Raw genomic sequence first — 23,833 nt, 5'->3', positions numbered from 1 at the left:
AATGTCCGTGCTTTATTCACATATTTAGTAGTGCAAGGAGTGTGATATCACCCAACAGTCTGGAAACATCCTCTGTTCCTCCTCTGTTCTTTATCAGCTGCGCAGTAGGATTTACGGTAGTACTCGGACCTGCAACTACAGAACTCAGAGTTTACACATAAATAAATTCTGAGATTTCTGGAAGTTGTAGTTTGCCAGCAGGTCTTTAGTACCTAACCTTGAGGTTTTGCACTATGTTACTTGCTGATAACACGTATTCTGGTGCAGCAGGCGGTGTGTTGCTTTGCTTTTTCTCTCTTTGTCACCTCTGTGTTGCGCCCACGCTCCGGAATGTGATACCTCTGCCATCCAGAGTCACGCTAACAAGTTTTTATAACACTCCATAATCAAAGCTGCCTGACAGTAATCAATGAAAGGGAATGCATTTTTAGAAAATAAAGTTGTTTAGTTCAGATTTTATATTATTAGACTTCCTCTTGTTCATTTCGACAGCCACATGAACACTAGCAGTAGTAGACCGACTCAGGCCCAATTTGTTTGTATGGAAGTAATATCTGAGCATGCTCTAGTCTAGGCAAAATACATTGTGAAGTTAGTGGTAGAAGGGGAGCTGTGACCATCACTTATTATGTACTAAATATAGAGGTGCTACATTTCAGTCAAATCGTGTCTGTGATGATAATGAGACTGCTGAAAAGTCCTCTGTAAGGGACAGAGCATGTGGGTCTTATATAAAACCTAGTGAACAGAGTGAAAATAGCAAGATTTTTTTTTTTACTTAAATAGTGATAAGGAAATGTTTTTTTAAAAATAGGACATTTACAGGGGTATGTAGTAGGTGCAATAATAATATTAACAAATACCTCCAATTATAAATGTAGTGTAGTTCTTCTGATTTTCTGTCACTTACCCATGTGCAGGTCATTGCAATAGCTTAGGTATCCATGGTTACAAACACTAGCTGGAACTATATGAGTGGTTGTAACCATGGGTACCTAAGCTACTGCAATGCCCTGCACATGGGGTAAGCAAGGTAGCGAATCAGAAGAACTATACTACATTTCTAATTGTAGGTATTTGCTAATATTATTATTACACCTGCTACATATTTGGATAAGAGATTGGAGATGGGAATAGCCCTTTAACATGAAATCTGTTTTTGTGTTTTAAGCAATAGGTCACTTTCTGATGACTCCCTTTGAGCCACTTTCAGAAAGTATGTGGCCACAATTAAGGTGCTTGTACATGTAGTGCGCCACACGGCCACGAAGCACAGATTTGTGCAGCTCAGCTTCTATAAGTAAAACATATGGGGTGAATATAAGCTCAGACTGGAGTAAGACACGTTGGCGCAGTCTCTGCTTCGCACGTAGATTTCTATTTTAATTTATGTCAATTTCTGGTGTAAATTTTAGGAAATCCGCCAGGACGTAGTTACCTATGTACAACACTGTTTAAAATGAAAGAAAAAAAAAAAGGCAATATTTTATTAACAAAAAATTGTCAAATTTTGGGACTTTTTTGTTTTTTCATCTGAAAAGGACTTAAAGCGATTGAACTGTACAAGACATTGTGCAGCAGTTCTTGGTGGCACAGCACACTGCCCCTACAGAAGACCAGGGCTCATGTCCGTCCTCAGACGCTGCGGAATACACACATCTTCCTGGCCCATACTATATGTATCAGCCCATCAGGAACACATGCCGCCCCTCGTCCAGGAGCCTAAAGATGTCTCTGTGCGGATAGTGAGCAGCCTCTGCGGTATGGAGGGATGACACGTGCCCCCCGGTCATTGCTGCTGTCATCACTAATTCGTACAATATGTATCAGCCCACCAGGAGCACATGTCGCCCCTCGTCCAGGAGCCTAAATATGTCCCTGTGCGGATAGTGAGCAGCCTCTGCGGCATGGAGGGATGACACGTGCCCCCCGGTCATTGCTGCTGTCATCACTAATTCGTACAATATGTATCAGCCCACCAGGAGCACATGTCGCCCCTCGTCCAGGAGCCTAAAGATGTGTCTGCAGCTGGTCTCTGTGCGGATAGTGAGCAGCCTCTGCGGCATGGAGGGATGACACGTGCCCCCCGGTCATTGCTGCTGTCATCACTAATTCGTACAATATGTATCAGCCCACCAGGAGCACATGTCGCCCCTCGTCCAGGAGTCTAAAGATGTGTCTGCAGCTGGTCTCTGTGCGGATAGTGAGCAGCCTCTGCGGTATGGAGGGGTGACACGTGCCCCCCGGTCATTGCTGCTGTCATCACTAATTAATACTATATTCTCTATACATTGGGCATTTTTTCTCCATACATCCTATATTGGAAGCAATGCACAATTCCAGGATCTTTATCATCTATACAGACATGAAATAATCCAAGCAGCTCACAACTTTGTGCAAAATTTGCCTGTTCCTAAGAGCTTGCAATCTAAATTTCTGTAAAACCGCACATAAATGGGATTCAGTAGATGCGACTAGTCCTGGAGTTTTCATATAAGCAGATTGTGAGATTTCTGGAAGTTGTAGTTCACCAGCAGGTGATGCCTCATTAGCGTCTAATCCTGCCCCTTTGATACTACGTCTGGATGTAGCAGAGTTGCTTTTGCCATTCTGCTCATGTTAATATCATAAATTCTAAAAAAAAAAATTGTTTTTTTTTTTAATGTAGTAATTATTCATCCATAGTGAAATGACAAGGTCAGCTCTGCTATGTCCGTCCATTATAGGATAATAATATGATTTAGGACTTACCGCTGCTGGAGATGCCAATTCCCTTCCGATCTAAGACAAATCCATGTATAGAGGTAGTCGGGCAAGTGATGGGACAGTCACCCCGTCCTGCTGTAATAATCCGTTTAACCCTTTTCTCGCCGGTATTATTCCCCGTGGGCACTGATGGCATGGGAGCGTGGCAGCCGGAGCCTGGGTGAGAGCTGCATTGAAAGTCAGGAGGGCCCGTAGCTCAGCAATGGACCAGGCTCTAAATATAACCCATCCACTTATAGTTCCCCCCGTAGGCAGATGGCCCCGTCAGGAAGCTGACCCCGGTGCTTGGCCGCATCCACAGAGACATCCAGCCAGGACGAGCCGCACTGTAATGGGATAAAATACAGTTCGCCATCTGTTTCTAGCAACAAACCTTTTCCGTCAGACCTCCATTGTCCTCACGGCGTGAAGAGTAAAAGGACTAATTCTGGGATCCCGACCCTCCTCACTATTACCATGCAGCGATACCTGAGTCAGGGATGAATCGCTCATCAGGTGAACTTACTCGTCTCCCAAGTGTCTGCGCCGAGAATAGAAGGTGTTCATGAAATATGACCCAGGACGTAGGAATATAAAACACATTTTACTGTGACTTGGTTTTTTTTTCCTTTTATAAGGAACAATATGTTTGCAGCTCCTTAAAATGGGATTATATTGTATTGTATGACGTGATTCCGGGGGATGGAGCCGCGGAGTGGGATTTGTTAGGGAGGCTTTTCCTTCTGAAATGGTTTATTGATGTGGAATAACCATGTAATTAGCAAGGATCCTATTAGAAGTAGATGTGGGAGAATTTCGCAACAAACGTGCCCATGAAAGCAGCACTGAAATGCAACGTGGCTTTATTTAGGGCGGCAGCCGGTATAATCACCATCTTGGGGGATCGTACAAATGGTCTATACCTTTATGACATAGTGTGGTCACAGTCATTAGGTCAGTGTTGGCAAAGTCTGTCAATTTTTGGTGAACAGTCTGACCATCTGTACAGAGATGCCCGGACTCTCCTACAATTACAGGTGTTGGGGGATGGAGGGGGCGGGCATGTCGATTTTTAATATGACTAATCCTTTTGTTTTTACAGGAGATGAGCCTCTACAAGAGGTGTCTGGCAGCAGCTTATTCCCCTCTTCCATATGGGAGAAATGGCTTTTAGCTGACAGTTGTCTGATGTTTCTGGGATGCTTAAAGGGACACTTTCATCAATTTTTTTCCCTCCAATCTAAGAGCAGATTTGTTAAAGGGAATCCGTCAGCAGAAAAATAACGCTATTAATCTGAAGAAATGGGTTTAATCCGCAGGTTAATAGCGTTTTTACAGTGCCCGGCGCCTGCACTTAGTCTACTGCTACAAGGAGAAAATTAACTTTATTTTCCCCCGCAGCATTCAGTCTCATTCTGGCGCAGCTTCAATCACTGCCCTAAGTATACAGAGCAGTGCCTGTAAGGCCGGTTTCACACGTCAGTGGCTCCGGTACGTGAGGTGACAGTTTCCTCACGTACCGGAGACACTGACTTACGTAGACACATTGAAATCAATGTGTCTCTGCACATGACAGCGTGTTTTCACGGACCGTGTGTCCGTGTGCAAAACACGGAGACATGTCAGTGCTCGTGGGAGCGCACGGATTACATGGACCCATTAAAGTCAATGGGTCCGTGTAAAACACGTACCGCACACGGACGTTGTCCGTGTGCCGTGCAGGAGACACCGCTACAGTAAGCGCTGTCTCCCCCACATGGTGCTGAAGCCCCGATTCATATCTTCTCTGCAGCAGCGTTTGTTGTAGAGAAGATATGAAAAATCCTTTTCTTTTTTTTTTTCTCGTGTTTAAAATAAAGATCCCTGTCCCCACCCCCCTCCCACCCCCTGTGCGCACATTGCCAACACTCCATAGGGGTGGAGCCGCATATTCATTTCTGTAATGGGCAGCCCCACGTGACCGCTCATACAGGAGAAGGTGCGGCCAGGACAGGACACTGCGAGGGAGCCGGGTGAGTATTTTAATAACAGCGGGCGGACGCAGAGGGGGTGGGAGGGGGGTGGGGACAGGGATCTTTATTTTAAACACGAGAAACAAAAAAAAGAAAAGGATTTTTCATATCTTCTCTACAGCAAACGCTGCTGCAGAGAAGATATGAATGGCGGCTTCAGCACCAGATGCAGGGGACAGCGCTTATCTCTAGCGCTGTCTCCTGCACGGTGCGTGTGGTACCCAGTCGGCACACGAGCGGCACACGTGTGCCACAGAAACGCACGGGCACACGGACACGGATAATTCCAGTACCGATTTTTCCGGTACCGGAGTTATCTGGACGTGTGGGACTGCCCTAAAGCAGTGACTGAAATGGAAACTGCACCCCTGTTCCTGACTGACATGCTGCCCCAATGCACAACCAGTGTCAATCAGGACTGGCGGTGCGGATGTCAGTCAGGGCCAGAGATGTGTGTATATTTGTCGCTCTGTATATTCAGAATGGTGACTGAACAGCGCCGACGTTGACCCCGTGACTGAAACTGCAACCCTGCCGGGAAGAATGAGGTTGATTTTCTCCCCACAGGTTCGGCTAAATGTGGGCACCGGCCAGCATAATAACGCTATTAACCTGCAGATTCACCCCATATCTGCTGGTTAGTAGTGTTTTTTTTTTTTCTGATGACCGGTTCCCTTTAATAAAATTGAGTGGTCTGTAAACGACTGTACTTACTGTCCAGTGTCATCAACTTTCTCCCTGTGCGCACTAACATCACAGTAAGGAGGTCACTTTACAGCTCTCTGTCTAACCTAAAGGCCCCCCATACACATTAGACTAATGTCAGCCGAACCCGCCAATATCGATGGGTTGGTGTCATGGGTGTGCCGCTGACTGATGGTCGGGGAGATGAGGACTGCGCATGTCGAATATCAGACCGCTGATCGCATTGTTCTCCCAGGGATAAGCCGCTGGTCGACGTGTTAGTCGTCTGCTGTCTCATAGAGAAATCAGGATCACTCGGCCAATCGAGTGGACCTGTGTACGGGAGATGGCGGTCGGCTGAACAATCGGGTGAAGCACCGTTTGGCCGACAGCCATCTAATGTGTATGGTCGGCTTTACTTTGGGGTGAGTTAGGGATATTGAATCAATCGGAGCACCGCAACTTCTTCCAAAACGTCACACTTTTGGTATATTTAAGAAGCTTTCTCGCGGCACTACTACCTCTTTACAAAAATTAGGCAGCCTATGATCACAGCAATCCACAACACAACTGAGCTGAAAACCAGCTTTTCCACTGATCAGATGATCTTGCAGCTCACATGACACTACTAAGATGTACCCAGCTTTCCCACTTCTCGGGTCAGTGCAGTGGGAAAGCCATTGATGCTGGGAAAGCTGGGTTACAGCTGAGTGATGATGCATTTTGACACTGCTACTAATGTTAGAGAAGCTGGGATACAGCTGAGTGATTATATGCTGGGAAACTGCTGCAGATACTGAGAACAATTACGGTAGTTACAGTTCAGTGATGATACCTGATAAGGCGGATGTTAATCAGAAAGCTGGGTAGTTCACTGATCAGGCTTTCAGAGGCCGCTGTTGACTTTTTCTCCTTATGGCATTGTCTTTGCAGTGTATTTCTACTTTTAATGAGAACAATAGCCGTCATTCCGATACTTATTCCAGTCCTCCACCTATTATAATGAGATTACAGCACCAGTAAACCATCACATTGGTTACACCACACTTCCACTTCTGTTCTCTACAGAACACTTTTCAGCAGTCTCAGTATCGTCTCAGGTAGGACTGCAATAACCAGTAACACCTATGTATAGTAGATGTCACAGGATCCACTCTGCACAGCAGGTGATGTTACAGCTCACCCCCTCCTCCCTTCACAGGGACCTCACTCATTTCAGAACATGTTGAAAAAAATCCTTCTATACAAAATAATGGTGGCTCAGTGGTTAGCACTGCAGTCTGTCACTGCTGGGGTCCTGGGTTCAATTCACACCAAGGGCAACATCTGCAGGGAGTTTGTATGTCCTCCCCGTGTTTTCCTGGGTTTCCTCCGGGTTCTCCAGTTTCCTGCCACACTGAGACATAGTGACTGGGAATGTAGATTGTGAGCCCCAATGGGGACAGTGATGATAATGTGTGTAAAGTGCTGTGAAAATAATGGCGCTATATACTCTGCCTACAAGTAGTATTCAACCCCCTGCAGATTTAGCAGGTTTAATAAGATGCAAATAAGTTAGAGCCTTCAAACTTCAAACAAGAGCAGGATTTATTAACAGATGCATAAATCTTACAAACCAAAAAGTTTTGTTGCTCAGTTAAATTTTTATAAATTTTAAACATAAAAGTGTGGGTCAATTATTATTCAACCCCTAGGTTTAATATTTTGTGGAATAACCTTTGTTTGCAATTACAGCTAATAATCGTCTTTTATAAGACCTGATCAGGCCAGCACAGGTCTCTGGAGTTATCTTGGCCCTCTCCTCCATGCAGATTTTCTCCAAGTTATCTAGGTTCTTTGGGTGTCTCATGTGGACTTTAATCTTGAGCTCCTTCCACAAGTTTTCAATTGGTTAAGGTCAGGAGACTGACAGGGCCACTGCAACACCTTGATTTTTTGCCTCTTGAACCAGGCCTTGGTTTTCTTGGCTGTGTGCTTTGGGTCGTTGTCTTGTTGGAAGATGAAATGACGACCCATCTTAAGATCCTTGATGGAGGAGCGGAGGTTCTTGGCCAAAATCTCCAGGTAGGCCGTGCTATCCATCTTCCCATGGATGCGGACCAGATGGCCAGGCCCCTTGGCTGAGAAACAGCCCCACAGCATAATGCTGCCACCACCATGCTTGACTGTAGGAATGGTATTCTTGGGGTCGTATGCAGTGCCATCCAGTCTCCAAACGTCACGTGTGTGGTTGGCACCAAAGATCTCGATCTTGGTCTCATCAGACCAGAGAACCTTGAACCAGTCAGTCTCAGAGTCCTCCAAGTGATCATGAGCAAACTGTAGACGAGCCTTGACATGACGCTTTGAAAGTAAAGGTACCTTACGGGCTCGTCTGGAACGGAGACCATTGTGGTGGAGTATGTTACTTATGGTATTGACTGAAACCAATGTCCCCACTGCCATGAGATCTTCCCGGAGCTCCTTCCTTGTTGTCCTTGGGTTAGCCTTGACTCTTCGGACAAGCCTGGCCTCGGCACAGGAGGAAACTTTCAAAGGCTGTCGAGGCCATGGAAGGCTAACAGTAGTTCCATAAGCCTTCCACTTCCGGATGATGCTCCCAACAGTGGAGACAGGTAGGCCCAACTCCTTGGAAAGGGTTTTGTACCCCTTGCCAGCCTTGTGACCCTCCACAATCTTGTCTCTGATGGCCTTGGAATGCTCCTTTGTCTTTCCCATGTTGACCATGTTTGAGTGCTGTTCACAAGTTTGGGGAGGGTCTTAAATAGTCAGAAAAGGCTGGAAAAAGAGATAATTAATCCAAACATGTGAAGCTCATTGTTCTTTGTGCCTGAACTACTTCTTAATACTTTAGGGGAACCAAACAGAATTCTGGTGGGTTGAGGGGTTGAATAATAAATGACCCTCTGAAAAAACTTTTCCCAATTTAAAAAAAAAATAAACAAAGAAATAACATTCTTTTTTGCTGCAGTGCATTTCACACTTCCAGGCTGATCTACAGTCCAAATGTCACAATGCCAAGTTAATTCCAAATGTGTAAACCTGCTAAATCTGCAGGGGGTTGAATACTACTTGTAGGCACTGTAACAGAGTAAGGCTACTTTCACACTAGCGTCGGTACGGGGCCGTCGCCGTGCATCGTACCGACGGACGTTGTGAAATAAATGAACAACGGGGGCAGCGGATGCAGTTTTTCAACGCATCCGCTGCCCCCTTGTAGGTCCGGGGAGGAGGGGGTGGAGTTTTGGCCGTGTATGCGCGGTCGCAAATGGCGGACATGTTGCACAAAAAAAGTTACATGGAACTTTTTTTGTGCTGACGGAGCGCCAAAACACGACACATCCGTCGCATGATGGATGCGACGTGTGGCCATACGTCGCTAATGCAAGTCTATGGAGAAAAAACGCATCCTGCGCGCAACTTTGCAGGATGCGTTTTTTCTCCAAAACAACGCATTGCGACGGACGTCACACGACGCTAGTGTGAAAGTAGCCTAAAATAAATAAATTACATATATTTTTAGACATATACATATTGAAAATTAGAAGAAAAAAAAGATCCAAACACGAACACCGTGTATCTACTACAAGAATCACTTACAGCATAACATGTCGCAGCCCAGGCCGTGGATCTATGGATGTGACATTGAAAGTGTTGCTCGATCGTGACAATTCCCAGGCAGCCTGGCTGGACCTAGAAATAACTCAAAACAATAATACATCTTTACAAGATTGCTTTTTTAGATATTTACTAGGACCAGCTCAAAAGGAGCATCATCAACCCATTTTTCACGCGGTTTTGTCAGCATGGAAGTCACTGACTAGGCCGGGGAGGGGAGGTTTGAGGTTAAGTCAAATTAAGAACTGTCCCATATCTTTAATAGCTATAATTTATAACATTTTGATCCCATTTATTTGGTCAGAAGCTGGAATAAACACTGTAGGCAACATTTACAACGGTGAATCATTCTATTCATATAGCGAAATCAAACGTATTTATAACCTGCCTTCCTCCCAATTTTTATTTTATTTAATCTAAAAAGAAAATATCCAAAAATTATTATCAAGTAGATCCCTAAACTTAGACATAGTTTCTTCCCTATTCGAAAACACTAATCCTAAAAACAGATGGAGTCTTAAAAACATCTACAGCCACTTCAATAAAGATACTAATTAGACTAAAAATATTTATCTTCGAAGATGGGAATCTGACTTGAATAGAGTTTTTTCGACGGAAATATGGGAAAATGCTATCAAGCACACTTATGCGTCAAATATTTCCATTCCCCTCCATGAGTCCTTTTATAAAGTGATCACATGTTGGTATTTCACACCGATACAACTTTCACACATCAATGGAGATAACTCCCCCATTTGTTGGAGAGGATGTGGATCACCTGCTAATTTATATCACGTTTTCCGGACATGCCCAAAACTAAAGAAACTCTGGAAAGACGCTATACTACATATTAATTCTCTTACACATATCAAACTCATAGTTACGCCACAAATGGCGCTCTTCTCGATAGTACTCGAGAGTGTTGACCCTTCAATTAAATATATAATTATTCATATCTTCCTGGTGATTACAAATTTACTGGTAATTGCATTGTGATGGAAAAAATCCCAAACACCAACATTTTCGGATATTATTAATACAATTCAACTCCACAGCGCCATTGAAAAAAGGTTCGCTTTGAACAACAATTTCCTCCATGAATACCATATAAAATGGGATTTGTGGAACGCCAAATATCTTGCATTGTAGAAAGAATTTGACCTCTGGACTTAGTCATTTTAGACTTGAAATACATTTTCAGCTTTATTTATTTATTTTGTAACATTACACTTGTTATAATTACTAATGTTCATATATGGTTATTCTTAGGCTAAATATCTATGTAAATTGTCTGAATTCTCTATTTTTTTTCTTTTAAGATACCTTGCCCTTGTCTTTCCTCTCCTTTCCCCATACTTGCCATCCTTCTATATAACTGTTTGAAAAGTTAATAAAAATGTTTGAAAAGAAAGTGTTGCTCGATATCACTGCATCTTTTGTGTTTGTCGGTTTCAGCGCTCGTTCAGACGGTCGTATTAGGCTACTTTCACACATCAGGTTTTTGCTGTCAGGTTCAATTTGGCTAAATTTTAAAAAAACGGATCCGGCGAATGTTGCCGCCAGATCCATTTTTTTTCCCATAGACTTGTATTAGTGCCGGATTGCGCCGGATGACATTGCGTTTCGTCCGGTTTTCGGCGGATCCAGCAAATCTGCCGTTTCTGGTTTCCGGAAAAACGTTCATAGCAACGTTTTTCGTCTCTGGCGAAAAAGCCGGAAGCGCTGGATCCGTTTGCTAGAATGGAAGCCTATAGAAGCGGGAAGGTGCCGGATCCGGAAAATGACGGATTCCGGCGCCGGATTACGTTTTTTTTTAAACTGAGCATGCTTCAATTTTTTTTTTATCCAATTATCTGGATATGCTAGTCGGATCTGTCGAAAAAACGGATCCGTCACATCAGTTTTTCACAATCTGCGGCGGATCCGTTTTTTCCAACATTCGCCGGATTGTGCCTTATGCAAAAAACCCGATGTGTGAAAGTAGCCTTATATGGACATGTGTTGTCAGAGTCGGAGGGCGCACTCACCAAAATGTTTCAGTAGGACTGGTCCTCTGACCATTTCTAACACACTGATCAAGTTTCTGTGTGAATATGATCGCAGCATGCTCTACTCGCTTCTGTATTTCGGATAAGACTCGCCCATTGAGGATTCCATACAGCTCATTTGTATAGCATTTGATTTTCACTGGTATATTACCAAGGAAACTGTTTGATCATGTACATTGTATACTGTTGATGTAGAAATATGGACATCTCTCCGATGTAATAAACGTCCAAGTTTTCTGGATGAAAATTGAACGTTTTTTTTGTTATGTGCACATCTGAACCCAGCGGTGAATAGACACCAGGCCTGGGTTACACTGATTTGATTATAACTATTACGTGGCAGCTCCCGTCCACACAACTGCATACAATGTACGGTATTTCTTTGGACTATAGCGTTAAAATCAATGAGAAACGCTAAGACAAGTTGCAGTGTAGCCCAGGTCTAAGAGCGCTCAAACATTCCATTCGGACACCCATTCCTTGGACCCTTCGGGATTTGCAGAGTCTACTACATCTAGGTGTCCGTCTCCAGTAGGTGTACACTCCCGAAATTGATGCACATCAGACCACACATTCATTATGTCGGCACCATTACAGTCTATGGCTCACTCAGCAGATACAGTGCCTTGCAAAAGTTTTCGGCTCCCTGAAACGTTTCAACCTTTTCGCACATATCATGCTTCAAAAATAAATATACCAAATGTAAATTTTTGGTGAAGAATCAACAACCAGTGGAACACAATTGTGAAGTTGAACGAAATTTATTTGTTATTTTAAATATTTGTGTAAATTCAAAAACTGAAAAGTGGGGCGTGCAATATTATTCGGCCCCTTTAACTTAATACTTTGTTGCGCCACCTTTTGCTGCGATTACAGCTGCAAGTCACTTGGGGTATGTCTCTATCAGTTTTGTACATCGAGAGACTGAAATTCTTGCCCATTCTTCCTTGGCAAACAGCTCGAGCTCAGTGAGGTTTGATGGAGATTGTTTGTGAACAGAAGTTTTCGGCTCTTTCCACAGATTCTCGATTGGCTTCAGGTCTAGACTTTGACTTGGCCATTCTAACACCTGGATACGTTTATTTGTGAACCATTCCTGTTATGAACTGGTGGTTTAGGAGCAACATGGGACGAGCTCTGAAGGAGGTGGTACCTGTACTGACCGCAGTCCCTAATGTTGTGAATTCTGTGGCTGAGTTCACTTCTGTGGTCACAAGTGGTATTGCAGTCTCTGGGCTTCCTCCCTCAGGTGTTTTGGTGAGCTCGTTGGCTGCCTTGCTATTTAGCTCCACCTGAGTCTGTCTTCCTTGCTCCTTGTCAATGTTCCAGTGTTGGATCTGAGCTCTGCATCTTTCCTTGGGCCTGCTGCTCTGCTAGATAAGTGCTTCTAGTTTGTTTACTGTTTTTTCTGTCCAGCTTGCTATTAACTTTTGCTGGAAGCTCTGAGAAGCAAAGGGGTGCACCGCCGTGCTGTTAGTTCGGCACGGTGGGTCTTTTTGCCCCTTTGCGTGGTTTTCGTTTTAGGGTTTTTTGTAGACTGCATAGTTCTCTTTGCTATCCTCGCTCTGTCTAGAATATCGGGCCTCATTTTGCTGAATCTATTTCATTCCTACGTTTGTCTTTTCATCTTGCTAACAGTCATTATATGTGGGGGGCTGCCTATTCCTTTGGGGTATTTCTCTGAGGTAAGTCAGGCTTGTATTTCTATCTTCAGGCTAGTCAGCTCCTCAGGCAGTGCCGAGTTGCATAGGTAGTTGATAGGCGCAATCCACTGCTGCTTACAGTTGTGTGAGGATAGATCAGGTACTGCAGTCTACAGAGATTCCACGTCTCAGAGCTCGTCCTATTGTTTTTGGTTATTGCCAGATCTCTGTATGTGCGCTGATTACTGCACGCTGTGTTGCCTGATTGCCAGCCATAACAGTACAAGGAGCCACACCAATGATTCCCAATAGAGGGAAAAAAGAAATCCTGACATCATTTTTTTTTCTTAGCTCTGTCTTCAGTCTTTTTTTTCCCCTAGACATTAGAGTGCTTCAGGACACAGCTGTGGACATGGATATTCAGGCTCTGTGCTCCTCAATGGATAATCTCGTTGTAAATGTACAAAAGATTCAAGATACTATTGATCAGAAATCGATGCTAGAACCAAGAATTCCGATTCCTGATTTGTTTTTTGGTGACAGAACTAAGTTCCTGAGCTTCAGAAATAATTGTAAGCTATTTTTGGCCTTGAAACCTCATTCTTCTGGTAATCCTATTCAACAGGTTTTGATTATTATTTCTTTTTTGCGCGGCGACCCACAGGACTGGGCGTTTTCTCTTGCACCAGGAGATTCTGCATTGAGTAATGTTGATGCATTTTTCCAGGCGCTGGGATTGCTTTACGATGAGCCTAATTCAGTGGATCAAGCTGAGAAAAATCTGCTGGCTTTATGCCAGGGTCAGGATGATGTAGAAGTATATTGTCAGAAATTTAGGAAATGGTCAGTACTCACTCTGTGGAATGAATCTGCACTAGCGGCTTTGTTCAGAAAGGGTCTCTCTGAAGCTCTTAAGGATGTAATGGTGGGATTTCCTATGCCTGCTGGTTTGAATGAGTCTATGTCCTTGGCCATTCAGATCGGTCGTCGCTTGCGCGAGCGTAAATCTGTGCACCATCTGGCGGTATTGTCTGAGAGTAAGTCTGAGCCTATGCAGTGCGACAGGACTATGACTAAAGTAGAACGGCACGAACACAGACGTCTGAACAGACTGTGTTTCTATTGTGGTGATTCTACTCATGCTATTTCTAATTGTCCTAAACGCACTAGGCGGTTCGATAGCTCTGCCGTTATTGGTACTGTACAGTCCAAATTCCTTTTGTCCATTACCTTAATGTGCTCTTTGTCATCATATTCTGTCATGGCGTTTCTGGATTCAGGCGCTGCCCTGAATCTGATGGATTTGGATTATGCTAAACGTTGTGGATTTTTCTTGGAGCCTTTGCGGTGTCCTATTCCGTTGAGAGGAATTGATGCTACACCTTTGGCCAAGAATAAGCCTCAGTACTGGGCCCAGCTGACCATGTGCATGGCTCCTGCACATCAGGAAGTTATTCGCTTTTTGGTACTGCATAATTTGCATGATGTGGTCGTGTTGGGGTTGCCATGGCTACAAACCCATAATCCAGTATTGGATTGGAACTCTATGTCGGTAACCAGCTGGGGTTGTCAGGGAGTACATGGTGATGTTCCATTTTTGTCTATTTCGTCATCCATTCCTTCTGACATCCCAGAGTTCTTGTCGGACTTTCAGGATGTATTTGAAGAGTCCAAGTCTGATGCCCTACCTCCGCATAGGAATTGTGATTGTGCTATCGATTTGATTCCTGGTAGTAAATTCCCTAAGGGTCGTTTATTTAATTTGTCCGTACCTGAACACACCGCTATGCGCAGTTATGTGAAGGAGTCCCTGGAGAAGGGACATATTCGCCCATCGTCGTCACCATTGGGAGCAGGGTTCTTTTTTGTAGCCAAGAAGGATGGTTCGCTAAGACCATGTATTGATTACCGCCTTCTTAATAAGATCACTGTTAAGTTTCAGTATCCCTTGCCATTGATTTCTGACTTGTTTGCTCGGATTAAGGGGGCTAGTTGGTTTACTAAGATTGATCTTCGTGGTGCGTATAATCTGGTGAGAATCAGGCAGGGAGATGAATGGAAAACGGCATTTAATACGCCCGAGGGTCATTTTGAGTATCTGGTGATGCCGTTCGGACTTGCCAATGCTCCATCTGTTTTTCAGTCTTTTATGCATGACATTTTCCGTGAGTATCTGGATAAATTCTTGATTGTTTACTTGGATGACATTTTGATCTTCTCAGATGATTGGGAGTCTCATGTGAAGCAAGTCAGAATGGTTTTCCAGGTACTGCGTGCTAATTCCTTGTTCGTGAAGGGATCAAAGTGTCTCTTCGGTGTGCAGAAAGTTTCATTTTTGGGGTTCATCTTTTCCCCTTCTACTATCGAGATGGATCCGGTTAAGGTTCAGGCCATCCAGGATTGGACTCAGCCGACATCTCTAAAAAGTCTGCAGAAATTCCTGGGCTTTGCTAATTTTTATCGTCGCTTCATCTGTAATTTTTCTAGCATTGCCAGACCATTGACCGATTTGACCAAGAAGGGTGCTGATTTGGTTAATTGGTCTTCTGCTGCCGTGGAAGCTTTTCAGGAGTTGAAGCGTCGTTTTTGCTGTGCCCCTGTGTTGTGTCAACCTGATGTTTCTCTTCCGTTCCAGGTCGAGGTTGATGCTTCTGAGATTGGTGCAGGGGCGGTTTTGTCACAGAGAGGTTCTGGTTGCTCAGTGTTCAAACCATGTGCTTTCTTTTCCAGGAAATTTTCTGCTGCTGAGCGTAATTATGATGTGGGCAACCGAGAGTTGCTGGCCATGAAGTGGGCATTCGAGGAGTGGCGTCATTGGCTTGAGGGTGCTAAGCATCGCGTGGTGGTTTTGACTGATCATAAGAACCTTACTTATCTGGAGTCTGCCAAGCGCTTGAATCCTAGACAGGCCCGTTGGTCGTTATTTTTTGCTCGTTTTGATTTTGTGATTTCATACCTTCCGGGCTCTAAAAATGTGAAGGCGGATGCTCTGTCTAGGAGTTTTGTGCCCGACTCTCCGGGGTTATCTGAGCCGGCGAGTATCCTCAAGGAAGGAGTCATTGTGTCTGCCATCTCCCCTGATTTGCGGAGAGTGTTGCAGAAATTTCAGGCTAATAAACCTGATCGTTGTCCGGCCGAGAAACTGTTCGTCCCTGATAGGTGGACTAGTAAAGTTATCTCTGAACTTCATTGTTCGGTGCTGGCCGGTCATCCAGGAATCTTTGGTACCAGGGAGTTGGTTGCTAGATCCTTCTGGTGGCCATCTCTGTCACGGGATGTGCGTGCTTTTGTGCAGTCCTGTGGAATTTGTGCTAGGGCTAAGCCCTGCTGTTCACGTGCCAGTGGGTTGCTTTTGCCCTTGCCGGTCCCGAAGAGGCCTTGGACACATATTTCGATGGATTTCATTTCTGACCTTCCCGTTTCTCAAAAAATGTCGGTCATTTGGGTGGTCTGTGATCGCTTTTCTAAAATGGTCCATCTGGTGCCCTTGGTTAAATTGCCTTCCTCCTCTGATTTGGTGCCTTTGTTCTTCCAGCATGTGGTTCGTTTACATGGCATTCCTGAGAATATTGTTTCTGACAGAGGTTCCCAGTTTGTCTCGAGGTTCTGGCGAGCCTTTTGTGGTAGGATGGGCATTGACCTATCTTTTTCCTCGGCCTTCCATCCTCAGACTAATGGCCAGACCGAACGAACCAATCAGACCTTGGAAACATATCTGAGATGTTTTGTTTCCGCTGACCAGGATGATTGGGTGTCATTTTTGCCGTTGGCTGAGTTCGCCCTTAATAATCGGGCCAGCTCGGCTACCTTGGTCTCTCCATTTTTCTGCAATTCTGGGTTCCATCCTCGTTTCTCTTCAGGACAGGTTGAGTCTTCGGACTGTCCTGGTGTGGATTATGTGGTGGACAGGTTGCAGCAGATCTGGACTCAGGTAGTGGACAATTTGACCTTGTCCCAGGAGAAGGCTCAGCTTTTCGCTAATCGCAGACGCCGTGTGGGACCCCGACTTCGTGTTGGGGATCTGGTTTGGTTATCTTCTCGTCATATTCCTATGAAGGTTTCCTCTCCTAAATTTAAACCTCGTTTTATTGGTCCGTATAGGATTTCTGAGATTCTCAATCCGGTGTCTTTTCGTCTGACCCTCCCAGACTCCTTTTCCATACATAATGTATTCCATAGGTCGTTGTTGAGGAGATACGTGGCACCTATGGTTCCATCTGTGGAGCCTCCTGCCCCTGTTTTGGTGGAGGGGGAATTGGAGTATATTGTGGAGAAGATTTTGGATTCTCGTGTCTCTAGACGGAAACTCCAGTATCTGGTCAAATGGAAGGGTTATGCTCAGGAAGATAATTCCTGGGTTTTTGCCTCTGATGTCCATGCCCCAGATCTTGTTCGTGCCTTTCATGTGGCTCATCCTGGTCGGCCTGGGGGTTCTGGTGAGGGTTCGGTGACCCCTCCTCAAGGGGGGGGTACTGTTGTGAATTCTGTGGCTGAGTTCACTTCTGTGGTCACAAGTGGTATTGCAGTCTCTGGGCTTCCTCCCTCAGGTGTTTTGGTGAGCTCGTTGGCTGCCTTGCTATTTAGCTCCACCTGAGTCTGTCTTCCTTGCTCCTTGTCAATGTTCCAGTGTTGGATCTGAGCTCTGCATCTTTCCTTGGGCCTGCTGCTCTGCTAGATAAGTGCTTCTAGTTTGTTTACTGTTTTTTCTGTCCAGCTTGCTATTAACTTTTGCTGGAAGCTCTGAGAAGCAATGGGGTGCACCGCCGTGCTGTTAGTTCGGCACGGTGGGTCTTTTTGCCCCTTTGCGTGGTTTTCGTTTTAGGGTTTTTTGTAGACTGCATAGTTCTCTTTGCTATCCTCGCTCTGTCTAGAATATCGGGCCTCATTTTGCTGAATCTATTTCATTCCTACGTTTGTCTTTTCATCTTGCTAACAGTCATTATATGTGGGGGGCTGCCTATTCCTTTGGGGTATTTCTCTGAGGTAAGTCAGGCTTGTATTTCTATCTTCAGGCTAGTCAGCTCCTCAGGCAGTGCCGAGTTGCATAGGTAGTTGATAGGCGCAATCCACTGCTGCTTACAGTTGTGTGAGGATAGATCAGGTACTGCAGTCTACAGAGATTCCACGTCTCAGAGCTCGTCCTATTGTTTTTGGTTATTGCCAGATCTCTGTATGTGCGCTGATTACTGCACGCTGTGTTGCCTGATTGCCAGCCATAACACCCTAAGCTCAACACAACACTAGAAGTAGCCGTGGGATGCTCCTGTCGCTCCCTAGGCACCTCGTCTGTTGTGAATTCTGTTTTCGAACTCCCTCCTGTGGTCATGAATGGTACTTCGGCGAGTTCTGTCCATGGACTCCCTCTGGTGGCTGTGAGTGGAGCTGCTGCTTCTGAGGTTCCTTTCACAGATGACGTAGTTTATTCTTTGGCTGGCTGTTCTATTTAACTCCACTCAGATCGTTACTCCATGCCAGCTGTCAATGTTCTTGTACTGGTTCAGTTCGCTCTTGGATCTTTCTGGTGACCTGTCTACTCCAGCAGAAGCTAAGTCCCTGCTAGTTAATTATTTGTTCATTGTTTCCTTGTCCAGTTGGCTATCATGATTTTGCCTTGCTAGCTGGAAGCTCTGGGATGCAGAGTGGCGCCTCCGCACCGTGAGTCGGTACGGAGGTCTTTTTGCACACTCTGCGTGGTCTTTTGTAGTTTTTTGTGCTGACCGCAAAGATACCTTTCCTATCCTCAGTCTGTTAAGTAAGTCTGGCCTCCCTTTGCTGAAACCTGTTTCATTTCTGTGTTTGTGACTTTCATCTTAACTCACAGTCAATATATGTGGGGGGCTGCCTTTTCCTTTGGGGAATTTCTCTGAGGCAAGGTAGGCTTTATTTTCTATCTTTAGGGCTAGTTAGCTCTTAGGCTGTGAAGAGGCGTCTAGGTCGTGTTAGGTACGCTCCACGGCTATTTCTAGTTGTGTGACAGGATTAGGGCTTGCGGTCAGCAGAGCTCCCACTTCCCAGAGCTTGTCCTGTGTGAGTTTAACCATCAGGTCGTTCCGGGTGCTCCTAACCACCAGGTCCATAACAGTACAGCTGGCCCAAAGTATTAATGCATCTCAATAGAGGGATAAGAGAAGTTCTGAGACCATTTTTTTTTTCTCTGCAGTGTTTTTTGTCTTTCTTTTCCCCTTAACCTCTGGGTGGTTCAGGACACAGGTGTAGATATGGACATTCAAGGTCTGTCCTCTTGTGTGGATCATCTCACTGCAAGGGTACAAAACAATCAAGATTTTGTGGTTCAGAATCCGATGTTAGAGCCTAGAATTCCAATTCCTGATTTGTTTTCTGGGGATAGATCTAAATTCCTGAATTTCAAAAATAATTGTAAACTGTTTCTAGCTTTGAAACCCCGCTCCTCTGGTGACCCCGTTCAACAAGTAAAAATCATCATTTCTTTGTTGCGTGGTGACCCTCAAGACTGGGCATTTTCCCTTGCGCCAGGAGATCCTGCATTGCGTGATGTAGATGCGTTTTTTCTGGCGCTTGGATTGCTTTATGATGAACCAAATTCAGTGGATCAGGCAGAGAAAATCTTCCTGGCTTTGTGTCAGGGTCAGGATGAAGCGGAGGTGTACTGTCAGAAGTTTAGAAAGTGGTCTGTGCTTACTCAGTGGAATGAGTGTGCCCTGGCGGCAATTTTCAGAAAGGGTCTTTCTGAAGCCCTTAAGGATGTCATGGTGGGATTTCCCACGCCTGCTGGTCTGAATGAGTCTATGTCCTTGGCCATTCAGATCAATCGGCGCTTGCGTGAGCGCAAAGCTCTGCACCATTTGGCGGTATTCTCTGAGCATAGGCCTGAGCCTATGCAATGTGATAGGACTTTGACCAGAGCTGAACGGCAAGAACACAGACGTCGGAATGGGCTGTGTTTTTACTGTGGTGATTCCACTCATGCTATCTCCGATTGACCTAAGCGCACTAAGCGGTTCGCTAGGTCTGCCACCATTGGTACGGTACAGTCTAAATTTCTTTTGTCCATTACTCTGATTTGCTCTTTGTCGTCCTATTCTGTTATGGCATTTGTGGATTCAGGCGCTGCCCTGAATTTGATGGACTTGGAGTTTGCCAGGCGCTGTGGTTTTTTCTTGGAGCCCTTGCAGTATCCTATTCCATTGAGAGGAATTGATGCTACGCCTTTGGCCAAGAAAAAGCCTCAGTACTGGACTCAATTGACCATGTGCATGGCTCCTGCACATCAGGAGGATATTCGCTTTTTGGTGTTGCATAATCTGCATGATGTGGTCGTTTTGGGGTTGCCATGGCTACAGGTCCATAATCCAGTATTGGATTGGAAATCTATGTCTGTGTCCGGCTGGGGTTGTCAGGGGGTACATGGTGATGTTCCATTGCTGTCAATTTCGCCTTCCACTCCTTCTGAAGTCCCTGAGTTTTGTCAGATTACCGGGATGTATTTGAAGAGCCCAAATCCGGTGCCTTACCTCCTCATAGGGATTGCGATTGTGCTATTAATTTGATTCCTGGTAGTAAGTTTCCTAAGGGCCGACTGTTTAATTTATCTGTGCCAGAGCACGCCGCTATGCGGAGTTATATAAAGGAATCCTTGGAGAAAGGTCATATTCGCCCGTCGTCATCACCGTTGGGAGCAGGGTTCTTTTTTGTGGCCAAGAAGGATGGCTCTTTGAGACCTTGTATTGATTACCGCCTTCTTAATAAGATCACAGTCAAATTTCAGTACCCTTTGCCGCTGCTGTCTGATTTGTTTGCTCGGATTAAGGGGGCTAGTTGGTTCACCAAGGGAGATCTTCGAGGGGCGTATAATCTTGTGCGAATTAAACAGGGCGATGAATGGAAAACAGCATTTAATACGCCCGAGGGCCATTTTGAGTACCTGGTTATGCCATTCGGGCTTTCTAATGCTCCATCTGTGTTTCAGTCCTTTATGCATGACATCTTCCGAGAGTACCTGGATAGATTCATGATTGTATATTTGGATGATATTTTGTTCTTTTCAGATGATTGGGAGTCTCATGTGAAGCAGGTCAGAATGGTGTTCCAGGTCCTTCGTGCGAATTCCTTGTTTGTGAAGGGGTCGAAATGTCTCTTTGGGGTTCAGAAGGTTTCATTTTTGGGTTTCATTTTTTCCCCTTCTACTATCGAGATGGACCCTGTTAAAGTTCAGGCCATTTATGATTGGACTCAGCCGACATCTGTGAAGAGCCTGCAGAAGTTCCTAGGCTTTGCTAATTTTTACCGTCGCTTCATCGCTAATTTTTCTAGTGTTGCTAAACCATTGACTGATTTGACCAAGAAAGGTGCTGATGTGGTCAATTGGTCCTCGGCGGCTGTAGAGGCTTTTCAGGAGTTGAAGCGTCGTTTTTCTTCTGCCCCTGTGTTGTGTCAGCCAGATGTTTTGCTCCCGTTTCAGGTTGAGGTTGATGCTTCTGAGATTGGAGCAGGGGCTGTTTTGTCGCAAAGAAGTTCTGATGGCTCGGTGATGAAACCATGTGCCTTTTCTAGAAAATTCTCGCCTGCTGAGCGCAATTATGATGTTGGCAATCGAGAGTTGTTGGCCATGAAGTGGGCATTTGAGGAGTTAGGACATTGGCTTGAAGGAGCCAAGCATCGCGTGGTGGTCTTGACGGATCACAAGAATTTGACTTATCTTGAGTCTGCCAAACGGTTGAATCCTAGACAGGCTCGATGGTCGCTGTTTTTCTCCCGTTTTGATTTTGTGGTTTCGTACCTTCCGGCTCTAAGAATGTGAAGGCTGATGCCCTGTCAAGGAGTTTTGTGCCTGACTCTCCGGGTGTTCCTGAGCCGGCGGGTATTCTCAAAGAGGGGGTAATTTTGTCTGCCATCTCCCCTGATTTGCGGCGTGTGCTGCAGAAGTTTCAGGCTGATAGACCTGACCGTTGTCCAGCGGAGAAACTGTTTGTCCCTGATAGATGGACTAGTAGAGGTTCATCTGAGGTTCATTGTTCGGTGTTGGCGGGTCATCCTGGAATCTTTGGTACCAGAGATTTGGTGGCTAGATCCTTTTGGTGGCCTTCTTTGTCACGGGATGTGCGTTCTTTTGTGCAGTCCTGTGGGACTTGTGCTCGGGCTAAGCCCTGCTATTCTCGTGCCAGTGGGTTGCTTTTGCCCTTGCCGGTCCCGAAGAGGCCCTGGACGCATATTTCCATGGATTTTATTTCAGATCTCCCTGTCTCTCAAAGGATGTCGGTCATTTGGGTGGTTTGTGATCGCTTCTCTAAGATGGTTCATTTGGTACCCTTGTCTAAATTGCCTTCCTCCTCTGATTTGGTGCCATTGTTTTTCCAGCATGTGGTTCGTTTGCATGGCATTCCAGAGAACATCGTCTCGGACAGAGGTTCCCAGTTTGTTTCGAGGTTTTGGCGGTCCTTTTGTGCTAAGATGGGCATTGATTTGTCTTTTTCTTCGGCTTTCCATCCTCAGACAAATGGCCAAACCGAACGAACTAATCAGACTTTGGAGACATATCTGAGATGCTTTGTTTCTGCTGATCAGGATGATTGGGTGTCCTTCTTGTCTTTGGCTGAGTTCGCCCTTAATAATCGGGCCAGCTCGGCTACTTTGGTTTCGCCTATTTTTCTGTAATTCTGGTTTCCATCCTCGTTTCTCTTCAGGGCAGGTTGAGCCTTCGGACTGTCCTGGTGTGGATACGGTGGTGGACAGGTTGCAGCAGATTTGGACTCATGTGGTGGACAATTTGACATTGTCCCAGGAGAAGGCTCAACGTTTTGCTAACCGCCGGCGCTGTGTTGGTCCCCGACTTCGTGTTGGGGATTTGGTTTGGTTGTCATCTCGTCATGTTCCTATGAAGGTTTCCTCTCCTAAGTTTAAGCCTCGTTTCATTGGTCCGTATATGATTTCTGAGGTTATCAATCCTGTGTCATTTCGTTTGGCCCTTCCAGCTTCTTTTGCCAATTATAATGTGTTCCATAGGTCATTATTGCGGAGATACGTGGCGCCTATGGTTCCCTCCGTTGATCCTGTTGCCCCGGTGTTGGTTGAGGGGGAGTTGGAGTATGTGGTGGAGAAGATTTTGGATTCTCGTATTTCGAGACGGAAACTCCAGTACCTGGTCAAGTGGAAGGGTTATGGTCAGGAAGATAATTCCTGGGTTTTTGCCTCTGATGTTCATGCTGCCAATCTAGTTCGTGCCTTTCATTTGGCTCATCCTGATCGGCCTGGGGGCTCTGGTGAGGGTTCGGTGACCCCTCCTCAAGGGGGGGGTACTGTTGTGAATTCTGTTTTCGAACTCCCTCCTGTGGTCATGAATAGTACTTCGGCGAGTTCTGTCCATGGACTCCCTCTGGTGGCTGTGAGTGGAGCTGCTGCTTCTGAGGTTCCTTCCACAGGTGACATAGTTTATTCTTTGTCTGGCTGTTCTATTTAACTCCACTCTGATCGTTACTCCATGCCAGCTGTCAATGTTCTTGTACTGGTTCAGTTCGCTCTTGGATCTTTCTGGTGACCTGTCTACTCCAGCAGAAGCTAAGTCCCTGCTAGTTAATTATTTGTTCATTGTTTCCTTGTCCAGTTGGCTATCATGATTTTGCCTTGCTAGCTGGAAGCTCTGGGATGCAGAGTGGCACCTCCGCACCGTGAGTCGGTGAGGAGGTCTTTTTGCACACTCTGCGTGGTCTTTTTGTAGTTTTTTGTGCTGACCGCAAAGATACCTTTCCTATCCTCAGTCTGTTTAGTAAGTCTGGCCTCCCTTTGCTGAAACCTGTTTCATTTCTGTGTTTGTGACTTTCATCTTAACTCACAGTCAATATATGTGGGGGGCTGCCTTTTCCTTTGGGGAATTTCTCTGAGGCAAGGTAGGCTTTATTTTCTATCTTTAGGGCCAGTTAGCTCTTAGGCTGTGAAGAGGCATCTAGGTCGTGTTAGGTACGCTCCACGGCTATTTCTAGTTGTGTGTTAGGATTAGGGCTTGCGGTCAGCAGAGCTCCCACTTCCCAGAGCTTGTCCTGTGTGAGTTTAACCATCAGGTCGTTCCGGGTGCTCCTAACCACCAGGTCCATAACACTCGTCACAGCCT

At 45.4% G+C, this 23,833-nt stretch overlaps 1 protein-coding gene across 5 annotated transcripts in view; it reads left to right on the top strand.

Moving 5' to 3' along the window:
* The window catches only part of CMSS1 (cms1 ribosomal small subunit homolog), a 400,717-nt gene that overhangs the window by 316,948 nt on the left and 59,936 nt on the right, over positions 1 to 23,833 (top strand). The window contains exon 1 of one of the 5 annotated variants that reach the window (XM_069761025.1): positions 3,167 to 3,261. The exons of the other annotated variants lie outside the window; for them this stretch is intronic. Coding sequence (XP_069617126.1) covers positions 3,246 to 3,261 — 16 coding nt within the window. The 5' untranslated portion in view covers positions 3,167 to 3,245. Of the gene's footprint in view, positions 1 to 3,166; positions 3,262 to 23,833 lie in introns of those variants that run through there. 5 annotated transcript variants of the gene reach the window in all.

Source organism: Ranitomeya imitator, chromosome 3 (assembly GCF_032444005.1).
Source record: "Ranitomeya imitator isolate aRanImi1 chromosome 3, aRanImi1.pri, whole genome shotgun sequence".
NCBI classification, from domain to species: Eukaryota; Metazoa; Chordata; class Amphibia; order Anura; family Dendrobatidae; genus Ranitomeya; species Ranitomeya imitator.
The sequence above is the reverse complement of the archived record's forward strand: the minus strand, read 5'-3'. Positions and strand labels throughout refer to the sequence as shown.